Source organism: Lycorma delicatula, chromosome 4, assembly GCF_047948215.1.
Source record: "Lycorma delicatula isolate Av1 chromosome 4, ASM4794821v1, whole genome shotgun sequence".
NCBI lineage: Eukaryota > Metazoa > Arthropoda > Insecta > Hemiptera > Fulgoridae > Lycorma > Lycorma delicatula.
In genome coordinates, this window is record NC_134458.1 from 81,208,643 (window position 1) to 81,230,799 (window position 22,157).

The 22,157-nt window shown below is 28.7% G+C and overlaps 1 protein-coding gene across 1 annotated transcript in view; it reads right to left on the reverse strand.

The window, feature by feature from the left end:
- Positions 1-22,157, reverse strand: part of LOC142322658 (uncharacterized) — a 440,476-nt gene that overhangs the window by 47,163 nt on the left and 371,156 nt on the right. Inside the window, exons 16-17 of the mRNA XM_075361734.1 lie at positions 6,040-6,191; positions 143-290 (exon numbers count right to left, since the gene is read on the reverse strand). Coding sequence (XP_075217849.1) covers positions 143-290; positions 6,040-6,191 — 300 coding nt within the window. The remainder of the gene's footprint in view (positions 1-142; positions 291-6,039; positions 6,192-22,157) is intronic.

The window sequence follows — 22,157 nt, forward strand, 5'->3', positions numbered from 1 at the left end:
CATAACAATTATTAAATCTAATTTTAATATCCTCACATTTTAATTATTAAATATTTGACACAGCAGAGGAGATACCTATCATGTATTTATGAAATGGCAGAACTAAGAATGTATAGTGAATGGCTAAAATTAGGTCACATACCCTTTGGTATTCATTTTCAATTCCTGTGTCCTCTTTGATTGGATGAATGTCGAGATGGATTTTTGGATCAGAAAGCTGTCTTCTATGTGCTCGTAATTTTCGTGATCTCCCCAGTCCAGAATATGCCAGTTTTCTTTGCATGTCTAATCTGAAATAAGTAATATTGATTTAAATAACAATGAAAGTTAATTATGGTAAACATGCTAAATTTCTATACTAAGCTATTTTTAATGAAATAAATTCAATGAAAACTACTATGTAGTAAATATAAATGATTATTACAGTCCAGAAGTATATATTATGAGGGGATTTAAATAAAAACAGAAATTTCATAGAAAAATTTTATTGAGTACATTAAGATTATTATTTCTTAATGTAATCACTTGCGCCACAATGAACTTACTCCAGTGTTAAGGAATGTTCTTGATCCCAAAAGAGGTTTTCTGATTGGACTTTTTCCCATTCTTGCATCAATGGCCTCCTCATTAGAGATAAATTACTTTCCTCAAAAAAATTCTTGTGGGTCAACAAATTATAGTTCAGTGACAATTAAGTGTGGACTATATTGAGGGTGGTTTTAATACTTGAGTTCTCATTGTATTCTGTAGTTAAAGTGGTATTGTGAAGTGAGTATTACCCTGCGGGAAGCAAAACATAAGAATGGGTTAGAACAAGTTGCAGGATTTACTTTATCTTTTAAAATTCTGGTGCTAGAAAAGGCTTGGCTTTTCTGGTATCCCTTTAGATTATTCAGGGACTCTGTTTCCTGACAGGAAGATGCTTAAGAACCATACTAGTGGCTGAAATGACTATTAGATAGTGTCTGGTCTGCTGCTCTTGCTAAAAATCTTAATATAAAATGTACTTCTGATATGACTAACAAAAAATAAAAATTAGAATAATGAGATAAATAATAAAACAAAAAATTGGATGTCATAATTCACTAATTTGTTGCTTTATAAAATATATTTTGGATTATCAGCATCATGTTTGTTTAATGCCTAACTGTAATTAAACAATGCTTCTGATGTATCCATGACATTAACTAAAATTGTTATTTATAAAAGACTTCACCAGCATGAAACTAATAGCAAACATTGATTCTGCCCACAATTTAGCAATGATGAAATGTAAAGTGATGTTTAAGAAATTAAAAAAAATATAAGAATAAAGCAGTATACAGATAGGCTAAAAAAGAATGATGCACTGAATTAATCTGACCAATTATTAAAAATGTATAATTCGAACTATTAATAAATAAAATATGAAGAAGCCCAGAAGTTATCACACTGCAAGATTAAGTTGAAAATGAATACAAAAGTTAAAAGGAAAATAATTGAGGCAGGAAAGAAGACATTAGGTAGAAAACCAGTAATAAAGAATGGGTACAACCAGTAACAAAGAAATTGATTCCAGTTTGTGGATAAACGAAGAAAGAATAAAAATGCAAACAATGATGAAAGCAGAATATTGACATATAAGAAATAAAATTAATTAGTTTAGAAATTAAAATTTATTAAACAATGAAAATTATTAAAGGAAGTCTGTTTAAAGGAGAGATGAAATGAAGCAAAAAATAATTACAGGAAAGGTAAATGCAGCATATGGAAAAGTAGCAGAAAACTTTAGATAAATAAATGCATTGCAGGTGCTAATAGAAAATTTTTTTTCATGTAATTCTGCCATTTCAATTTGATAGAGTACTGAGACAAACAGGAATTGATAGCTGTTACTATGCTTTAAAGGAAAAGCACAATGAACTAATTTTATGCATTATTATGTAAAATTTATAATATTTGAGGATACCATTAGATTTAAAAAAAAAAAAAGATTAAAGGGAATAGAACATGTGGTAAAAGGTGTAAACTCTTCAGACAAACTTCTAAAAATCATTTTCAATTTTTTTTAATCTCAATTTTTAAGGGGTCTGACTGTGTAAGGCATAAGGGTTCAACCAACACAGCTATTTCCATTGTAATTCTATGCGCAATGCGACTGGCTGCACCTGCTTCCGCTTACTTGACTAAAAAACATATGATTAAAAAAAAATAGAAATGAAGTATGGTCACCTCCAAGTGGTGTTTGTCAGATAACACTAAGAACTACGCAAAATACGGGTAACCAGCTATAACTAATATTTTTAAGATGGAGGCCAACTATTTTGAAACACACATTTTTCAGATCACTCAAAGTTTTGGATTCTGTACTGATCAAACCACTGCTCTGAAGAAATCACAATACACTGATATTTTCTATAAATCTAAAAGGTTTTAATTTTTATTTATCATTATTATTCTCACAATTCTGAGTTTAATGAATGCAGGGGGTCCAGGGGCAGAGCCTCCTGGCAAAACAGGAAGGGTGAGCGAAGTGAGCCTGACCTGCTAAAATTCCCCTGACCGTGAGGCGAAATGCAAGTAACCATAAAGCACGAGTGAAGCCGAGATGGGGATGGTACTGTATATATAATAGATGATGTATTTAGTAAATTTTATATTACTTAAGAGGTTAAAAATGATATTAAAGAATTTTTAAATCAAAATGTGTATTTTGATTAATAAAAATTCATATTTGTTCTTATAATTTTATTATTGGTGAACTACAGTATCGATCCTGATAACAATAATACCATTGTATGATTGCATGAAGTGCAGTTCTAGTGTGTGGTATATGATAGTCAAGTTTAATATATAACAAAATATCCAAACTACTGTTACCCTTAATATTGTTGCTGTATTATTAAATGTTGCGTATTCATTGTTAAAAAAAGCTACTCGTTGTATTTAAAATAGTAAAGACCAAGTCACTAGGTGTTAAAAGGTTTTATGAGATCATTAATTAAATCTGAGTATTATTAAATGCTTGGATATGGGGGTATGGCATTATGGAGACGTGACAAATCTGAGTTTTGCGCTGTGTACCAAATAGCCTAGCTGTGCTACTAGCTGCAGATGAAAATGAACGTTTTATCACTTTTCTAGCTGTGTTCTATCAATATATTGCATGGACCAATGTGAGAACAAGAGATAAATATTAAAAAACATGACTGCCAAAAAAAAACATTCTCTTTAATATAGGATAATTACTAAAATAGGGTAATTAAAGAGCATGTGGGTGACAGTTTTGTATATAGTATTTTGAGCTGCTACGGTGGAACATACATACATACACCCTAAATACATTACACTCCTTTTTGGGCAGTCGTGTAATAAAAACAGTAATAAGACATCACATGTATTAGATATAAGGTTTCCGAATCGTTCAGAATGAAGCGTTGAGAAGCAAGTTATTAAAAGACGACTCACAAAAACCTTTTAAAACATATTAAAAAGTTTTATATTTATATAAAACTTAATATTTATATAGCCTATGGCACTCCCGGTAACGTAAGGATTCCAACGCAGGGTCATGTATTTAAATCGGTTCAGCCGTTGAGTTGCTATGGTGGAACATCACACAATGTATGTTTGTACATACACCCTAAACATATTACACTCCTTTTTGGGCAGTTGTGTAAAATGAAAGCCGTGGAATTTATCAGTGCAAAATGCAAAAAAAAGTTCTTGCAGATTTTAATGATAAATTTTAATTTCTTGGACAGTTCTTTTTATATAATGCTGATTTTGTGAATAAGTTTCTAAATAGAGTTTGAAATATTGAAAATCAATAGCTGTTTAATCCATCAAAATTTGTTCAATATCATATTCCAGAGTTTTCCATGAAAAAACCAATTTATTACAAACTCATAGCTTATATTTATCATGTGTATGTGTGTGTGTGTGTGTGTGTGTGTATATATATATATATATATATATATATATATATATATATATATATATATATATATATATATATATTTATTAAGTTGCAACAAATTATTAATTAATATTCGATTATAAACATTTTTTACTTTGAGATAACATCATGGAAGTTACGGGTATAGCTAATTTACCATAAGATTAATAATCAGTATGATGCTGGTGTACTTGCAATACCTTGTAAACCACATTTTTTCACTATGCTTATTATATATGCTTTCGGCACAAAATTGTTTTTGTGCATCGATCTGGAAATATCTCGTAACCCTCAGATTAATTTTTAATACTCTTTTTGAAATAATCATAATACCTTGTATCAGAATGGTGATATGTTTTGAGAGCAATACCTCCTACCCAACGATATGTTGTATACTTTCAGACGGTAGTGAACACAGAATACAGGGTGGGAGCAATTTCTCGTATCATCATTCTTCATATATTTTGTTGTCAGCTGATTGAGCTTCAGTGTTTTTGTGTTACTGGGATTTGTTTTTAAGAAGTAATAAGTTTTGAAAAGTTTATTAATTGTAAAGGTAAACTACATTTTTTTATTAATAAACTTATTTACCCAAATAATTTATAAACATTTTAGAAAAACAAGTGCAGTGAATCGATTCATTAGCAGTTTTAACACTGTAACCTCACTTTTAATTGGTGATAAATTTTTTGTTTATTTACCACAATTTAAATCTTGTCCAAGATAGTGTTTTATTTACAAACAGTTCAAAAGATGGATATGGTTATTCAAGACCAAAAGAATTTAAGAATCCATCCTATGATACTTCAAGAAAAGAGCATACATTAGGAAAGATATGCGATTCTGTATTTTGTAAAAAAATCAGATAAAAGAGACTGTAGCAAATAACAGAAGGAGGAATAAAGAAAATATGCGGTCAATTTTGGAATGACATGGACTGCAACCAAAGAAAAATGTTAATTGTAAATAATGTCAGAAGAGTGCTTCCAAAACTACACTAAAGATGACATTTCATGAAGGCAAGGTACATTGCATTATCAACTACCAACTTCTTCAGAAATAATAAATGTTTGCAAGAAAACGTTTTTGTCAAAATTAAGTAATAGGTGAATTTAGTATATATAGTTGGATTAAGGCTAGTGAACATGGTATAGTGATTAATTCTTTCAAATCAAATCAAATGAAAAGAAAAATGTACCGTCCCTTGAAAAGAAAATATTAAATGACTTTTTAAACTTCCTGCCCACCATTATTGAAGAGAGTCATCCAAGTTATATTTGGAACAAGCAGTTGTTTACAGCATTTGTACAATATGTATTTCAAAATTCTGCCAAGAAAAAGATGTAAATTGTCTCTAGAAATGTTTTTCAGAAATCTTTTATGAAAAAAATTTTTCCCTGTGAAATGATAAAAGATAAGTACGATATATGCAACCAGCATGAAGTGAATTTATCTGGGAAAGAATGGGCTCAGCATGTTAAGAAAAAAGAAAGGGCACATCAAGATTAAGATACAGACAAGTTATTAGCACAAAAAGGTAAATTGAATGCTCTGTATATGGATCTGCAGGCAGTAAAAGTCTCTCCTTTATGACAAGCCAGTGCTACATTTTATAAAACAAAACTGAAATTGTCACAATTTCACCATTTACAATCTTCGAACCCACCATGTAAAATGTTACTGGTTTTCTGAATGTAAAATTATGGCAAAAAGAAATTTAGAAATATGCTGAAAGTAAGTATTTTTGTGTAATACTTAGCAAAGGTATATAATTATCTCATTAATAAATATAGAATCGTGTCAGTAAGAAATATACATTGTGACAGTTGAAACTGATGTACTGTGTAAGACTTGAAATACCTCGTAACACCATCATTTGTTGATGTGAGATATCGTATGTCACACAGTTTTTTCAGTATTAGGTAAAATTTAAAAATTACCATGCGAGATGGAAAATACAGGTAATATGTTATATAAAAATGCAAAATTAAATAATTTAAAGATATTAGTCAAATTTGCAAAGTTTTTTAGTGTTTCTGATAAATTTGACTTTGTTGGCTTGTGAGCTGTTGCAAGTACATCTGCAATAAACTATTTTTTACCTGTTTTTTGGACTTCGTAAGATATCATTTGCTCTATCTAAAATTGAGCGTTCTTCATGTGTACGGTCTAATCTATTTAAAACTCTTCGATCAGATACAGATAATTTTACATCTTCTGGGAAATGGTCTTTAAAACTTCTAACCAAAGGAAACTGGAAAAAAATATATAAAAATGCATCACTAGTAATAATAATAATAACAATAATAAAAATAATGATAATGATAATAATTATAATAATAATAATAATGCCCAGGATTGAATCCAATCCTGTGCAATAACATCTACACACACGCCTGGGGCGGGCAACAACTCGGTACTTTGGTGCCTTTGTTTATTTTGGCCAACGAGGCAGTTGTTTGCTGAGGAATTCCTTATGGAGTACGGGATTGATAGTCCTGAGCTTTCCAGCAGGGGGGGAAGCACAACCATGATCTGTTTTGCTGATGCTGGGCGAAGTGCTCATCCCTCTTCTCAGTTATGGAGCCAGGCTGAGAGTGGGCTGCTGTGAGTTTAGTTCTACTGAAGTTTTGTATCGCTCAGCATGAGTCAGTCACTTCGGTCTTTGGCAGGGATTGCCCTATGGGTATGGGTTTGGCACAGTTAGCTTGGAGAATTACCCAATCTGCAAAGTAGAGGAGACTCTGTGTCATGTGATTTTCTTCTGCATGAGGTATGTAACAGCGAGAAGGGAGTTATTAAACATCATTGGAAGGGACAATATGTTCCAGCCGGAAGATCTCCAGGATATTATGCTAGAAAAGAAGGAATACTGGAAGGCGGTGGCCATCTATACAAGAACTGTGATAGAAATTTTCAGATCGTGGGAGGAGGCCCAGGCTCGGATTCATGCTTGGCGCTGGAGGGTGTGGGGGCAGGCAGGTTCTCAGCTGAGCACCTAGGGGGCTTCCCGTGCATGTGAGGGTTGCCTGGGTGTAATGAGGCTGGGGGTAATCCACTCTTCTGTGCCTGATAGCATGTGACTCCCCTTCCTGATGAAATGCTACAAGAGCAGTACTAGGAATGTGAGGAGAACAGGGGTTGAGGTTTAGTCAGTAGGGCACATGCACACATATGCACTTAATAACATCTTGCGGAACCTGTAAGTGAGCCTGACACTTTGTATGAAAATGGTATTCCTCCACCTGTAAAAAAAAAGGGATTACCCTATAAGTAAGGGTATTAAAGGTATTAGTCCTTTTGTGATTGTGCATGGGATCACAGAAGCTGCAGGAGGACCAGTAAAAGAGACTAGGAAGACTGCTTGTTTGTGGAGACCGTCAATGCCCTACAGTCATCACAGTTACTGAAAACTACAAAAATAGGACTTGTCGATGTTGATGTTGTACTGCATGATACACTAAATTCCTCCAAAGAAGAAGGGACCTTGTTTGTAGGGACCTTCTAAACTGCACAGAAGAAGAGATCGTTGAGGAGCTTCAAGAGCAAGGAGTTGTTGCATATCAATGTTTGAGCAACCAAAGTAACAGAGAAGTTGTACCCACTGTATTGCATATTTTAACATGTAAAAAAACTAAGTAGCCTGAGAAAATTAAGGCTTGCTTTCATAGACTGGATGTCTGTTTTTTCATCTCGACTCCATTGTTGTGTTTTGGATGTCAGAAATTTGGACATAGAGCAATGAGATGCACTAGGAAACAGATCTGTCGTTGTGGTGATTCATTACATCTGAATGACCTGTGCAAGGATCCGCCAGTTTGGGTTAACTGCCAATGACATGATTCTGCTAGATCATGAAAATTTTCAATCTATAAGGAGGAGGTAAAGATTAATCAAAAGGTCAGCTACTTCGAAGCCAGAAAAATTGTACTCAGTAGATTACCAAAGCTAACATTCTACGCTCAGGTAGTTCCAGCTCCTACAGCTTCTTTTAAACCAAAAGACATAATTTCTAAACTGTCACTAGCATCAGCAAGCATGATCAGATATATCATTGATCACAAATTGAAAAGTCAACTGATTAGAGAAACTAACCAAAGCCGATGATGAAAGAAGCGGATGTCTCTACAGAAAAGATTGTTACACAACTGAGGAATGAACCTTTTCAAACAGTCAAAAGACCAAAGAGAGTGAAACAAAAATCAAGAAGACTGAAGCTAAAGTACAAGTCGAAAAATTCCCCAATCAGGGATCTGAGAAACCAGAAGTAAAGATTTTAGAAAAACAAGATTCTGAATGACTGACAATGGAGCAATGAAGGTACAGAGGCCTTTACTTAAAAGGGTGAGCATTAAAGCTGCCCCACATGCTTTGGCAGGGAGTGCATCGAGTCTCAACTCTGATGCACTGCTGACCATACCAACAGAGCCAGTATCATCTGATGCTGGCTGCAGGAGATCCTCTGTGATCTATTGCAATGGATCAGAAGAATCCATCTTCAAGGCCTTCAACACCTTAGAGTTTAACATTGAGGCCTTCAGGAAAATGGAAAAAAGAAGAAAGAAAGAATGGCCTAAGGGTAAACCTAAGCGATAGATTTTAAGAAGTTAATTCTTATGTGCTTCCGACTCAATTACTGAGTTAATGTTTTTATTCATTTTCATACATTATGAAACCATTTTGCTAGAAATGTTGTGTTGTTAGTGTTTTTAATATGTTAGTTTTAAGTGTTTCTAAGTGGCAAGGGCCCTTTACACCCTTGTCATGTTGTGTTTCTTTTGAGGCTTTTAACATCCCTTAACAAGTTTATTTATGGATGATCTGATATGACAAGACTAGTCTGCTTACTACTTGTATGTAGCTAGAATTTTTAACAGGGAGGGGAAAGAAATTTTTCTTTTTTTTTCCTTTTGATGTGGAAAGGGGTTAATGACTACAGTACTCGATGCCCCTAAAACTTCAAAAGAAAATAAATAAATTAATTTCTTCTTTTTTTTTTGTCTTCAGTCATTTGACTGGTTTGATGCAGCTCTCCAAGATTCCCTATCTAGTGCTAGTCGTTTCATTTCAGTATACCCTCTACATCCTACATCCCTAACAATTTGTTTTACATATTCCAAACGTGGCCTGCCTACACAATTTTTCCCTTCTACCTGTCCTTCCAATATTAAAGCGACTATTCCAGGATGACTTAGTATGTGGCCTATAAGTCTGTCTCTTCTTTTAACTATATTTTTCCAAATGCTTCTTTCTTCATCTATTTGCCGCAATACCTCTTCATTTGTCACTTTATCCACCCATCTGATTTTTAACATTCTCCTATAGCACCACATTCCAAAAGCTTCTAATCTTTTCTTCTCAGATACTCCGATTGTCCAAGTTTCACTTCCATATAAAGCGACACTCCAAACATACACTTTCAAAAATCTTTTCCTGACATTTAAATTAATTTTTGATGTAAACAAATTATATTTCTTACTGAAGGCTCGTTTAGCTTGTGCTATTCGGCATTTTATATCGCTCCTGCTTCGTCCATCTTTAGTAATTCTACTTCCCAAATAACAAAATTCTTCTACCTCCATAATCTTTTCTCCTATTTTCACATTCAGTGGTCCATCTTTGTTATTTCTACTACATTTCACTACTTTTGTTTTGTTCTTGTTTATTTTCATGCGATAGTTCTTGCGTAGGACTTCATCTATGCTGTTCATTGTTTCTTCTAAATCCTTTTTACTCTCGGCTAGAATTACTATATCATCAGCAAATCGTAGCATCTTTATCTTTTCACCTTGTACTGTTACTCCGAATCTAAATTGTTCTTTAACATCATTAACTGCTAGTTCCATGTAAAGATTAAAAAGTAACGGAGATAGGGAACATCCTTGTCAGACTCCCTTTCTTATTACGGCTTCTTTCTTATGTTCTTCAATTATTACTGTTGCTGTTTGGTTCCTGTACATGTTAGCAATTGTTCTTCTATCTCTGTATTTGAACCCTAATTTTTTTAAAATGCTGAACATTTTATTCCAGTCTACGTTATCAAATGCCTTTTCTAGGTCTATAAATGCCAAGTATGTTGGTTTGTTTTTCTTTAATCTTCCTTCTACTATTAATCTGAGGCCTAAAATTGCTTCCCTTGTCCCTATACTTTTCCTGAAACCAAATTGGTCTTCTCCTAACACTTCTTCCACACTCCTCTCAATTCTTCTGTATAGAATTCTAGTTAAGATTTTTGATGCATGACTAGTTAAACTAATTGTTTGTATTCTTCACATTTATCTGCCCCTGATTTCTTTGGTATCATTACTATAACACTTTTTTTGAAGTCTGACCGAAATTCCCCTTTTTCATAAATATTACACACCAGTTTGTATAGTCTATCAATCGCTTCCTCACCTGCACTGCGCAGTAATTCTACAGGTATTCCGTCTATTCCAGGAGCCTTTCTGCCATTTAAATCTTTTAATGCTCTCTTAAATTCAGATCTCAGTATTGTTTCCCCCATTTCATCCTCCTCAACTTCCTCTTCTTCCTCTATAACACCATTTTCTAATTCATTTCCTCCGTATAACTCTTCAATATATTCCACCCATCTATCGACTTTACCTTTCGTATTATATATTGGTGTACCATCTTTTGTTTAACACATTATTAGATTTTAATTTATGTACCCCAAAATTTTCCTTAACTTTCCTGTATGCTCCGTCTATTTTACCAATGTTCATTTCTCTTTCCACTTCTGAACACTTTTCTTTAATCCACTCTTCTTTCGCCAGTTTGCACTTCCTGTTTATAGCATTTCTTAATTTCCGATAGTTCCTTTTACTTTCTTCATCACTAGCATTCTTATATTTTCTACGTTCATCCATCAGCTGCAATATATCGTCTGAAACCCAAGGTTTTCTACCAGTTCTCTTTATTCCGCCTAAGTTTGCTTCTGCTGATTTAAGAATTTCCTTTTTAACATTCTCCCATTCTTCTTCTACATTTTCTACCTTATCTTTTTTACTCAGACCTCTTGCGATGTCCTCCTCAAAAATCTTCTTTACCTCCTCTTCCTCAAGCTTCTCTAAATTCTTCTCTAAATAAATTAATAATAATGTTAAATAAAAAGTTACAAATTCTATAAACTGGAAAAAAGTTATTTTTACAAACATGCTAAAAACATGTTTAAAGAAAAAAATACAAATCACACAACACTTTTAATCACAAATTCATCAGTGCCCTGTTTAATAGGAAACTGGAACAAATGACATTACTTATTATTATACTACAAACAATGAAGATACTTTGGGCTAGTATCAAAAATGTAAAATAGGTCTGAAAGGCCTTTTTGTCAATGGATAAAAGTCATTTAAGTAAAATTCATTTTCAAAATATGATAGATGTACTTAATTTTTATTATTCATTTTTCACCTGCAATTATTACTTTTCTTTCAGTTTATTACTATTTCTTTTTTTTTGTGCAAACAGTAATATCTGTTATTCAGTCATAATGTTTGGTTGACATATCATGTGCAGAATTACAAAAGTTTTTTCTGAATCTTATATGAACATTTGATGAATTCTCAGAATACATAATCATAGAGATCAATCGATTGAGGAAATTTTTACAAGAGATTTTAAAATCAGTTTACAAGCATTTAAACTCAACTATTGCTTACGTTTTTTACAGTTAGATTTAATCCTGTACTACATTTATCTAAAGCATTATGAATTTGTATGGCATTTGTGTCTATAATGTCTACTAAGAATGGAGTTTGTCAAAACTAAAATCAATAAAAATTAGTCTCTTGTTTTATCATAAGAAAGATTTCAGAAATTAAAATATGGCTGTATAGAAACAATTAAATATCCTTTTCAACTTATAAGATTTCTTTTTGTTATTTTCAAATGAGTTAATAGTCTTATTGCAGTTATACTTTTATAGTCAGTATTTAAGAGACAGTTTAATGAAACGTGTAAGATTAATGAAAGAAAAGTGAAAGACTATTCTAATTTTAGTGAAAACTAAGTAAGATAACTCTCTTAAAGTGTGTAGTAAAGTGGAGCTTGCCTCAGGGACCAAAATCCTATACCACGCCTCTTTGTACAAATTAATATGTCATTAGGCAAATTATTTTTTCAAATTTGATTTTGATAGCTGGGAAAAATAGTATTTTTACTTAAAATTTATCTTTAATTATATCTTCTTTTACATAAATATATGCCATAAATAGAGGAAAAAAATCTGCTGAAGAATTTGTTCATTAAAAAGTTTCACCAGTCATACATATATCATGTAAAAATTGTGTTTTTGATGGGTGCACCTAGAAAGTTTTTCCAACAGCTTGATTTATAAGTTTTATCCAATATAGTAAAAGGAAGTCAAACTACCCAGTTTTTTGAAAAATTTATTCTGTTATATTCTTTTGGCTATTATTCTTGCCTACAAATATTTAAACAAATACATGTTTTGTGTTTGAAAAATAAAACTACTGAAGATATCCTTTATGCTTTTTGATTACTCCAGCATATGTAAATAAATTAAATTAGAACTTAATAAAATTAACTAAAACTAACTGAAAACTTATTTTCAATTACTGTATTTTTAAATTAAAGCCCACATAAGCATAAAAACTGATTCAAATCTATTTTTTTTCAGAAAAAAACAGAAACATTGTAAGGATAAAATTTAAAAAAAATTTCATGATAGATTTTTTTAAAGTTAAGCTTCAAAACCACAGTAACCGAAGTAAATAAAAAAGTAAATAGTTTTTGTAGTATTAATTGATTTATTACTTTTTCTGGTAGATTATTTATTTATAGATTATTTACACAACATAAAATACTGAAAGATACTGCTTCTAAAATATATTAAATTGAAAAAGCATAATTTTATAGCATGCTTTTATAATCATACAACATAGTTTGTAAATTACGAGTAATTACATTATGTATATCTAGTAAGATCAGCACGATTGGTATGAATAAATATAAACACAGATCTAATTATATTAAATATAAATTTATTATAGATTATGTGAAACTATAACATTTTAACAAACCAAATTTATTAAATATAATGTTTTCAAACGTCATGTCATAATGCTTACAGTCACGTTTGTGACCATCTTTGGTGATGTTACAATTAATAAATTTGGTTTGATTTGTTAAAATTTGATAGTTTCACATAATCTTTATTGCTGACTGACATGAATAAAACTTAGCATAAATCAGTTAATTATATAGATGTATGTGCTTATTAAATATAATGTAATTCATTAGGTGGGAAAGAATTATTATTTATTTGACAACAATGAACTATTTTAAATTTGAGCCATAAGAAAGGAGGTAATATACTAATGCCGTCATCAACAGAGGAAGTATAACACTTAGAATTTTAATATCATTGACATACTCTGTTTTAAAATGGAAAGTTTTTAAAAATCTATTACAGTACATATTTTTAAAAGATGGAAGTTATGAAAATGTTTACCTACAATGAGCTAGCTGTTGCTCAGTGTTATGGTTCTTCATAGATTGCTGCTGGAAGTCACAGTACATCACAATTTAATTTGTTCAGTTGCTAAATACATCACAACAAATAGTTCTTCCAGCATTAGTCTCTAAAGAAACTAAATGATTTTAAAAGCTATTTCAGATTTAGGTAAAGATTTTTATAACCTCACTTTTAAAAAATTATACTGATTTTTAAACACATTTTGACATAAGATTTCTACAGCATCTTCATTATAAATAGAGAACTATTAATAATTCATTCCTATAGCAAGCTTCTAATATTTTATTATCTTGTTTGTAAATGTTATAAATTTGGCTGAAAGCACTGCGCTAGATTAAAGTGCTCCTAACACTTAACGGTGAGCGTTAGTTATAAAATTATTCTCTTATTACCAAGAATCTCCCATAATTCAGATCTCATTGCTTTGAAGTATGGTAAATTTCAACTCTCTACCGAGAAATAATTTTAAATGAAGAAATATGATTTATTCTCTAAATATAAATACTGTATTTCTAAAAAAAAGTTGCAACAAAATTTAAAAGTTATTCATTTTTATGAAATTTTCAACTGCATTTTTATTTTCTAAAATTAAATTTTGTATTCTATTTTGTTATCGAAAAATTAAAAAAACATAACATAATAATGGTGAAATATTTAAACTTAATTAATTAAGTGATAAGATATACTGAGATGTTAGTGAGAAGATCCAGTCCTATCAGAAGTAATTAATTCAAAATGACACATAACCTCAAAACAATTTCTCAAGCTAACAACAAGAAACAACCACCTCCATAGTATAACATTGGTGTAAAGCAATTGTATGTTACTTCTACTTTATTGCTGGTTGCAGAAGTGCTTGAAGCTGGGTAAGTTCAAACTAGTGCATATGGTTTTCTCACAAGTCTTAGCAGTATAAATTGTTCTATATACTACATACTGCATGTTCTACACCAGACCAGTTGCAGAAAGATTTGGAACCAGTATGGCTAAGTCACACCATAGTAACAAGTACATTTTACAAGTATTTAAGAGATTTTTGACTAAATTTGTTTTTTTATATTCTAAAGTAATTGGGGGAGGATGCCAAATAATGTTTTAAAGGTGTTACATATTTTTGTGGAAAACTAAAACTTATTTAATCTATGTAATTAAAATAATTCATTAGAAATCTGCAAAAATATATTACAAATTAATAAACATAACAAGCATTTTATCACCACAAATAAACTGAAGTAGGCATAGTTAGAGATAGATAATACACAAACGTATCAGCAAGAAGATATAAAATTTTGTTCAAGTATGGCATTAATATTTGCCTTTAATAACATAAATAATGCAATAAAAAGTTTTTATTATTTTTAGAATAAAATATTTCTTTTTTTAACTAAGGATTATTTTGTTAATTTTTAAAAATATTTTTTCCTTGAGACTTATTACAAAAATTTTTAGAGTTTGAAACATTAAAAAATGAACTATGTTCAACTGTATTAAATAAAAGACAAACATTAATGCAGCTGGAATGTTTTATTATTATTATTTAATTTTTTTTTAAATTTATTATAATTGACTGTATTGTTAATTTAGAGATATTAAAAAAAACACATATATATATTGTTTACTGTGTGTACGGTTATAGCAGAAAAATTATTTAAAACAATATCAATGATATTTTTATTTAAGTAATACCAACATAAAAATTACTGTTTTGATTTAAATTGGTTTATTCTATTTACATTAGGAAACAATAATAACATTAATTTTAACTTTACTGTACCTAAATAGGAAAAAAATCATGATGTAATTAAAAAAGTATGAAGATTAAATTTATAATTATGGCAAAATTTAAACAAATAAACATAATAAAAGAAAAAAATGCTAAAGGTAAAATTAGAACTAAAAGAAGAAATACATTTTAGAATGTTAAAGCAACGCAGCAATATTATTGAAGAAAACTTATCAATTTTCTTGTGCTAAATTTCATGCTAACATGCACACAGTCATGCGATCGGCCTTTGTGCATGTGTTTTTTGTACTACAGTTAGTGATAAGTAAGTGAATAGTGATAGAGTTAAAAGCAGTTTAGAACCAGTCTTGGGACAAATAAAAATATTTAAGTTTTATTCAAAGAGAAAAATAATTATGAAAAAAATTGTTAATTAATTTACAATAAAATTCATAAAAAAATGTTAAAGTAAAAAAAAATTCATTTAGATTTATTACGAATTCTTATTTTATTGTAACATGTTTGAACATTAAGTTACAATATCATAAAACACATAGCAATGTTTAGGCTATAGAGAACTGGTGTTAACCTTCAAGATCATGATATCATAAAGGGATTTAGGGATATATTGTCACTCACCTTACTTATTATGTAAAAAAACATTTACAAGAATGAAAGATGGAAAATCATTTAATCATTTTAGTTTGAAGAAATTCATATGTGAATTGAAGTACAGGTACAATAACAATGAAAAAAATATGTTAATATATTTGTTTCCTGACAAAAAAAAAGGTGGATAAAAATAATGAGGGAGCAGTAATAACTTTAACTGTTTTATGTATAAAATGAAGCTCAGATGAATCAAGAAACAAATAAATAAATTCAGTATGAATAAGAGATATTAAGAGCATAAATAAGGCATTCATAAAAAAATTTCATTCTGTGTGTTTTTCTGGAAAAAGAATTCAGTTGTTTCTTGTCTACCTCTAACACTAATTTTTTAACGATTGACTAAATACAAAGAAAAAGATCTGTACCAAACAGGCACTGAAATAAATTTTAAAAGTAGAAAATATTCAAACACACTTTACAAAAAATTATTTAAAATTTAAAACTAGATAACTATTTCAATTGTCAAATAATCGTAATCGACAGATACGATTAATAATTACTTTGGGTTTTAATGTTCTATATAATAATATAAAACATTAAATACCTTTAAATTTAATACAGTATTTTGAATTCTTTATATAATATTTACATATGTATATATTTATATATAGAAAGTGTCTCAACTCATAATCTATTGACTAAGATTGTTTGACAGTCAAAATGTCCATCCAATTTTAGATATAAAATATATTTTTTTTTTAATTGAGTATTTTGGAACAACCAAAAATGCTCTAAAAGGACTGTTATAGCAATACATGGTGTGCTCAGCTAAAGAGATACAGATAGAATAAGTCAAAAATGTATTGTATATTTCTGATATGCAAACAAAAACAATATTTTTTAATATAAAAGAGAAAAGAAATTAACTAAAAAATAACACAGAAAGGGTGAAGAAGAATGACAACACAAGAATTATACTACGGACTAGAATACAATATAGCTAATGTAAAAATTACTCTTTGAAATAGTAGAGTCAAATTCCATAAGCATATCTTCTTTCTCTTTTCTTATGCCCATTTCTTTCAGTTTTTTTTTGAGTTTAGGCAGGGTTTTTTTTTAGATCTAGAACCTTTCTGATGAGAGGTGGAGCTGCTGCAACCACTGTACTGTTGTCAAGAGGCCACAGTATATTTATAAGCATGTATTTGTTATAATTTGTTTTAATTATATGTATGTTGCATGATTTTTATTAAATTTTAATTATTTATGAATTTAATTGTGTTCATATTTTATAAGCTAAATAAAATTCTTCTTTTAAAAATCTATTTCACAAATTGGAGTTTATTATTTACATGTCTCAGCATATGAGTGTGTGTTCATACATTAAGTTGCATATATGATTAAGTGTACGTGTGTTTGTTATATGTTATATTAGTCGTTATGTGTGCTACATTAGCCAATAATAAAGCAGCTGATTGAAAAGCTTACTTCAATATTATTAAAAAAATACAAAAATAAACTACAAAATTTAAAAATGAAAAAACAAATACAGTATATACAGTAAGTATAAAATAATGAAAGAAAGTTACTCATGTATATTGCACTAAATAGAATACTTAATACTAATAACTTTATTATGCATAACATACATAAATTTTATTATTTATTTATATACCTTAAAATATCTGATTGACTGTGAATGTGCATAAAAGTTTAAAAGTGAAATAAAATTAATAATAAATAATATCAATAAAAATGAATTGATTAATAGAGCAGAAATCTTTTTTTTAAATTAAATTTCCGCAGAAATTATTTTTTTCACATACCATTAATATGGCTCCCAAATCATAGACAGGCGATTGAATAAAAGAAAGAAATTCCCATTTAAAATGTATTTATTAAAATAAAATAATATAAAAGAAAAGTTATAAAATTTAGAAACAGTACATATAAATAAAACACAGTGAATTCATAAAATATTATAAATAGAATAAATAAAACTAACTAATGATTCATGAATAACCAGTAAAAATTAAACATCATTAGATATGTGTTATGTGTGTTTTAATTGTGCATTAATTATGCTGATAAAATTAATTAAATTATTTAAATATAATAAAATTTTATATCTGTTGTTAATTTACAGTAAAAGCAATACCATAAAAAACATGTGTTAGTGATATTTTAATAATAACGATAATATTCTGTGGATTGGTGAAACTATTAAAGAAATTAGGTATACTGTAGTAAAAATAACATAAATTGTATATTTCATAATGCAAGATTATTAAAAATATAAACTGAAATTAATTTTTTTGTTTTATCTTACTTTTAACAATTTAGGTTACATTGTCACTTTTCAAAATAATATATTGTACGGTTAATTGTTATCATTGTTTATTGATATACATTATTCCTGAGCTGCTTTTAATGTATTGTCTTACTTATTACAAAATGTAGGTATTAATTTTAAAATATTATAAATTAATGAGAATATTTATATAACTATCAGAAATTTATATAACAAAATTACATTGTACTATATTCAATGGCATCGAAGGATCAAATACTTGTACTTTTAGTACTTGCGCTTTCTTTAGTAATATTTTGAATGAGAATTTATAAATCTGCATTTATCTGGTAACTTTCATTATGAATTCAGTGAAAAAATTTTCTTTTTTAATCTTTTTGGAGATGTATTAATTTGGTCATATTCTTTGTTAATGCCTTGTTATTTAAGTAGCATTTTATTGCTTTTAAAGGAATTGGTCATATTATCCCACAACTCTAGATCTAGTTCATCTTGCCATTGGCAAACAGACTTTGAATAACCACATGTAGTATCATTGATAATCTATACATACACACATATGAAAATTCCTCAGCTAATTTAATAATATATATATATATATATATATATGTAATATATTATATATTTATATATTTATATATTTATATATGTTATATATTTATATATGTTATATATTATATATGTAATTTATTATATAAAAATAAAAACAATGGGTTAAATTGCAGTAAATAAAAACTATTAATGTTAGAAAAAAACTGTAATACGATTTTATGGTCAACAGAGTATTATTATCATTAAAACTAGCACTAATGCCTACTTTGTGGGTCATTCTAAGTAGGCTCTATTATAATCATATGCTAGTGATACAAGAATTTGCATAAATTTAATAATTTATTTTCACCTGTAATTCATTTAGAAAATCTAAAAGAGTTCCAGACAAAAAAAATGTTGATTATTTTAAATAACACAAAACATTTGTGATTAAATTTATTTATTTCTTTTTAAAATAAAACATAAAAATTAATAACTTCACTATTTGATATAATTTTCTATACTATACGTTTAGATCAGAACTATATAGGTATATTACTATTACAGACAAGGTGACTAAGCAATGAAAGAAGTGGAGACTAAAAATAAAACTGTACACAACCACAAAACAATATGTTTAATATATGAGCTGAGGTCACTAAAGTTTATATTAAAAAATTTTAAACAGAAAAGACAACATATTTGGAAAGTAAGTCAAAAACAGTAAACTAGCATTGAATAGGTCTACAGTTTGATCTATCAAAAAATGAGAGAAAAAAAATTGTATCTCATATAAAAGATATTTCGTTTAACTTGTTAAACTGTGGGTTTAATATAAGAGATGCTTGATAGCAAGTGTATTAAAAGACATGGTTCTAACTCCTTGTATTCTTCATTTTTTTGTTTTATTATTTACTTATTTGTCTCTGATAATGGTATGGGATAATTCTATTATGAACAATATAAATATGGAAATGATGGGAAGTGCTCACTGTGTTCTATAAAAAAAATAATCCAACATGTGATACTTAGAATAATAATAAACTGCCTTTTGTTGTAGATCACTAGGCTTTTTGAACTGGGACCATTTGTTAAATTTTCACTTGTGCAATTAGAAGGGGTGAAGCAAATATTTATGAGATTAAATGACCCTGTCCTTGGATGTACAAGTTAAGTTGCATTAACACAGTCATGGAGCTCTCAGATCACAGTTAAAATTTTGAAAAGGTTTTGAAATTTTCAATTTTCTGCTTACCAAAATGGGGAAGTTAAAGTCTCTGTTTACAGTTTTCTTTCTAGAAAGTATAAATGCCACAACAGCTACATAACCATTTTAGAATCTGGTCAGTGAGTAAGAAATTTAAACAGTATTTTTTTTATAGAATTTAGGAAAAAGAATTGTCAATGGATGAAGTCCCATTACTTGATGAAAATCCATCATAAAAAAAAAAATAATAAAATATGTTATTTATATTTTGTTTATTTTCCATATTTTGTGAAATATTCCAAGGACTCTGTTTTCTATCTGAGAGTTACATAAAAAACAAACTAGCAGCTCAGGTGCTTACCGAGTAGACCAGGCCTTCTACCTATCATAAAAATCTAACATAATATATAAATGAGAATGTTCTTAAAAACTATTTAGTAGTGACATATTCATAACATAAAACAATAAGTCTTAAATGTTATAACTGAAAATTTCTAAAATCTGCAGGTCCTAAAATATGATATAAATACTAAAGTGAATATCACTATCATAAATATATTTTCAAAGGTGAGCATGTTGGATTATAGAATTTTAATCAAAATTACTTGAACTCTTAATTTTTGATTTAATGAATAAAATTCATTTTCCAGCTTATTAAAATACTGTTTGATGGGATACATAAAAATGTCATGACTGGATATTATAATCCAAAATTTTTATTTCCTTTAAACACAAACAGTCTTTTGATAATAGGATTACACTGACTTTTTCAGTTAAAAAAGGAGTCATCTGTAACATTTTAACTTGTAAAAAAATCCTTAAAAAAACAAAATGAGTACTATAGTTAAACATAAAACTAATTTTTTTTTGTTGTGATGAAATTCACTACAGAAACTAGAAGCTTGTGCATAGGAGTATGAAATAAATAGAAAAAAACAGCAACTCTTAACATAATATCAGAAGTGTTGTAAATAAAAGAAACTAACTCGAAATATCATATATCTAAGTGACTGAAGGCACTAAGGAGGCTATGAAGAAAAATAAATGGTGTTATTTAGAAAAAAAAAGTAATGTTCAGATTGATGTATTGCATGTCTACACCTTACAGATAATCTGTAGATCAAGAAAAGAATGTTACAGAGCTGTGCAAAAGTAAGAATCGCAGAAAAGAAGCAGTCTTTTAGATTGAATGTGGGTGGGAGAAATTCTGGAGGATGCAATTTATTTTAAGTAAAATAATACCTATGAGGTCTCATTCCAGAAATGCGACAATATTTAGGTTTGGTCTTACTTATTTTGTGTACAATTTTTTTTATAAAAAAAAAAATAAAAAATACTGAATCAAATTAAATTTAGTTTTTACTAAATTAATCATAACAAGTCTATCTACATATTTGAGTTTATCAAGTGAAGTGATGATTTTCTCAGAAGGTGCTGGTGTTTTTCTATTCAACAAATAGACTAAGTAATTTTTATTTATAATAAAAAACTCTCAAAATTATAATTTTTTCTAAATAAAATTAAATATCAAAACAATATATATATATATTTCTTAACATATTGAACCCAGTGTCATTATTCTTATATAATATATTTTTACCCTTAAAATGATACACTTACGTCTAATACTCATGGTAAATAAAATATTATATATCATTAGAACTTGTTAATTCTGTTACTTCATATAACAAAACTGTTATTCTATAAAACAATTGAATGTATCTGTTAAAGTATAAAGTAATCTTTTATTTCATAATTTTAATATCTTATGTTTATAATACGTTATTCTTTAAAAAAATAAAACAAAAATTACTAATAACTTTCTTTCAAATTGAAATTATTTATCCAGAAATATGTTACTGGCAGAACAATAGCACCAGTAAATCCACTGAGGAAGGAGCTGCATAATTGGTTTTAAAAAAGAATTTCCATATAATTTGAAAGTTAATCATTTATAATCTTGTAATATCTTTTAAAATTCTTATCATGTTTTTACCATGCTGATCAGTAAATGTTAATCTTTAAAATGGATATCAGGTGAGGAATTCTTTACATTTTATTTGATGAAATACTGATCTATAAAAAATTTAATTGAAATTCATTTTTCCTCAAGTCATTATAGACCAAATGTACATACACACAACCAAGAGTGATGTTAACATGTTAATGGATACCAATCTAAATTTTTTCTACTGACTTTAAATTAAGAAACAAATGAATTCAACTACTGTGTATTACGTTCATATACTGTTATGTATTATATAGTATTATCAATATTTATTCATGACTTTTTGGAGAAAATTATTATCATCTTTAAAATCACGGGCAATGATT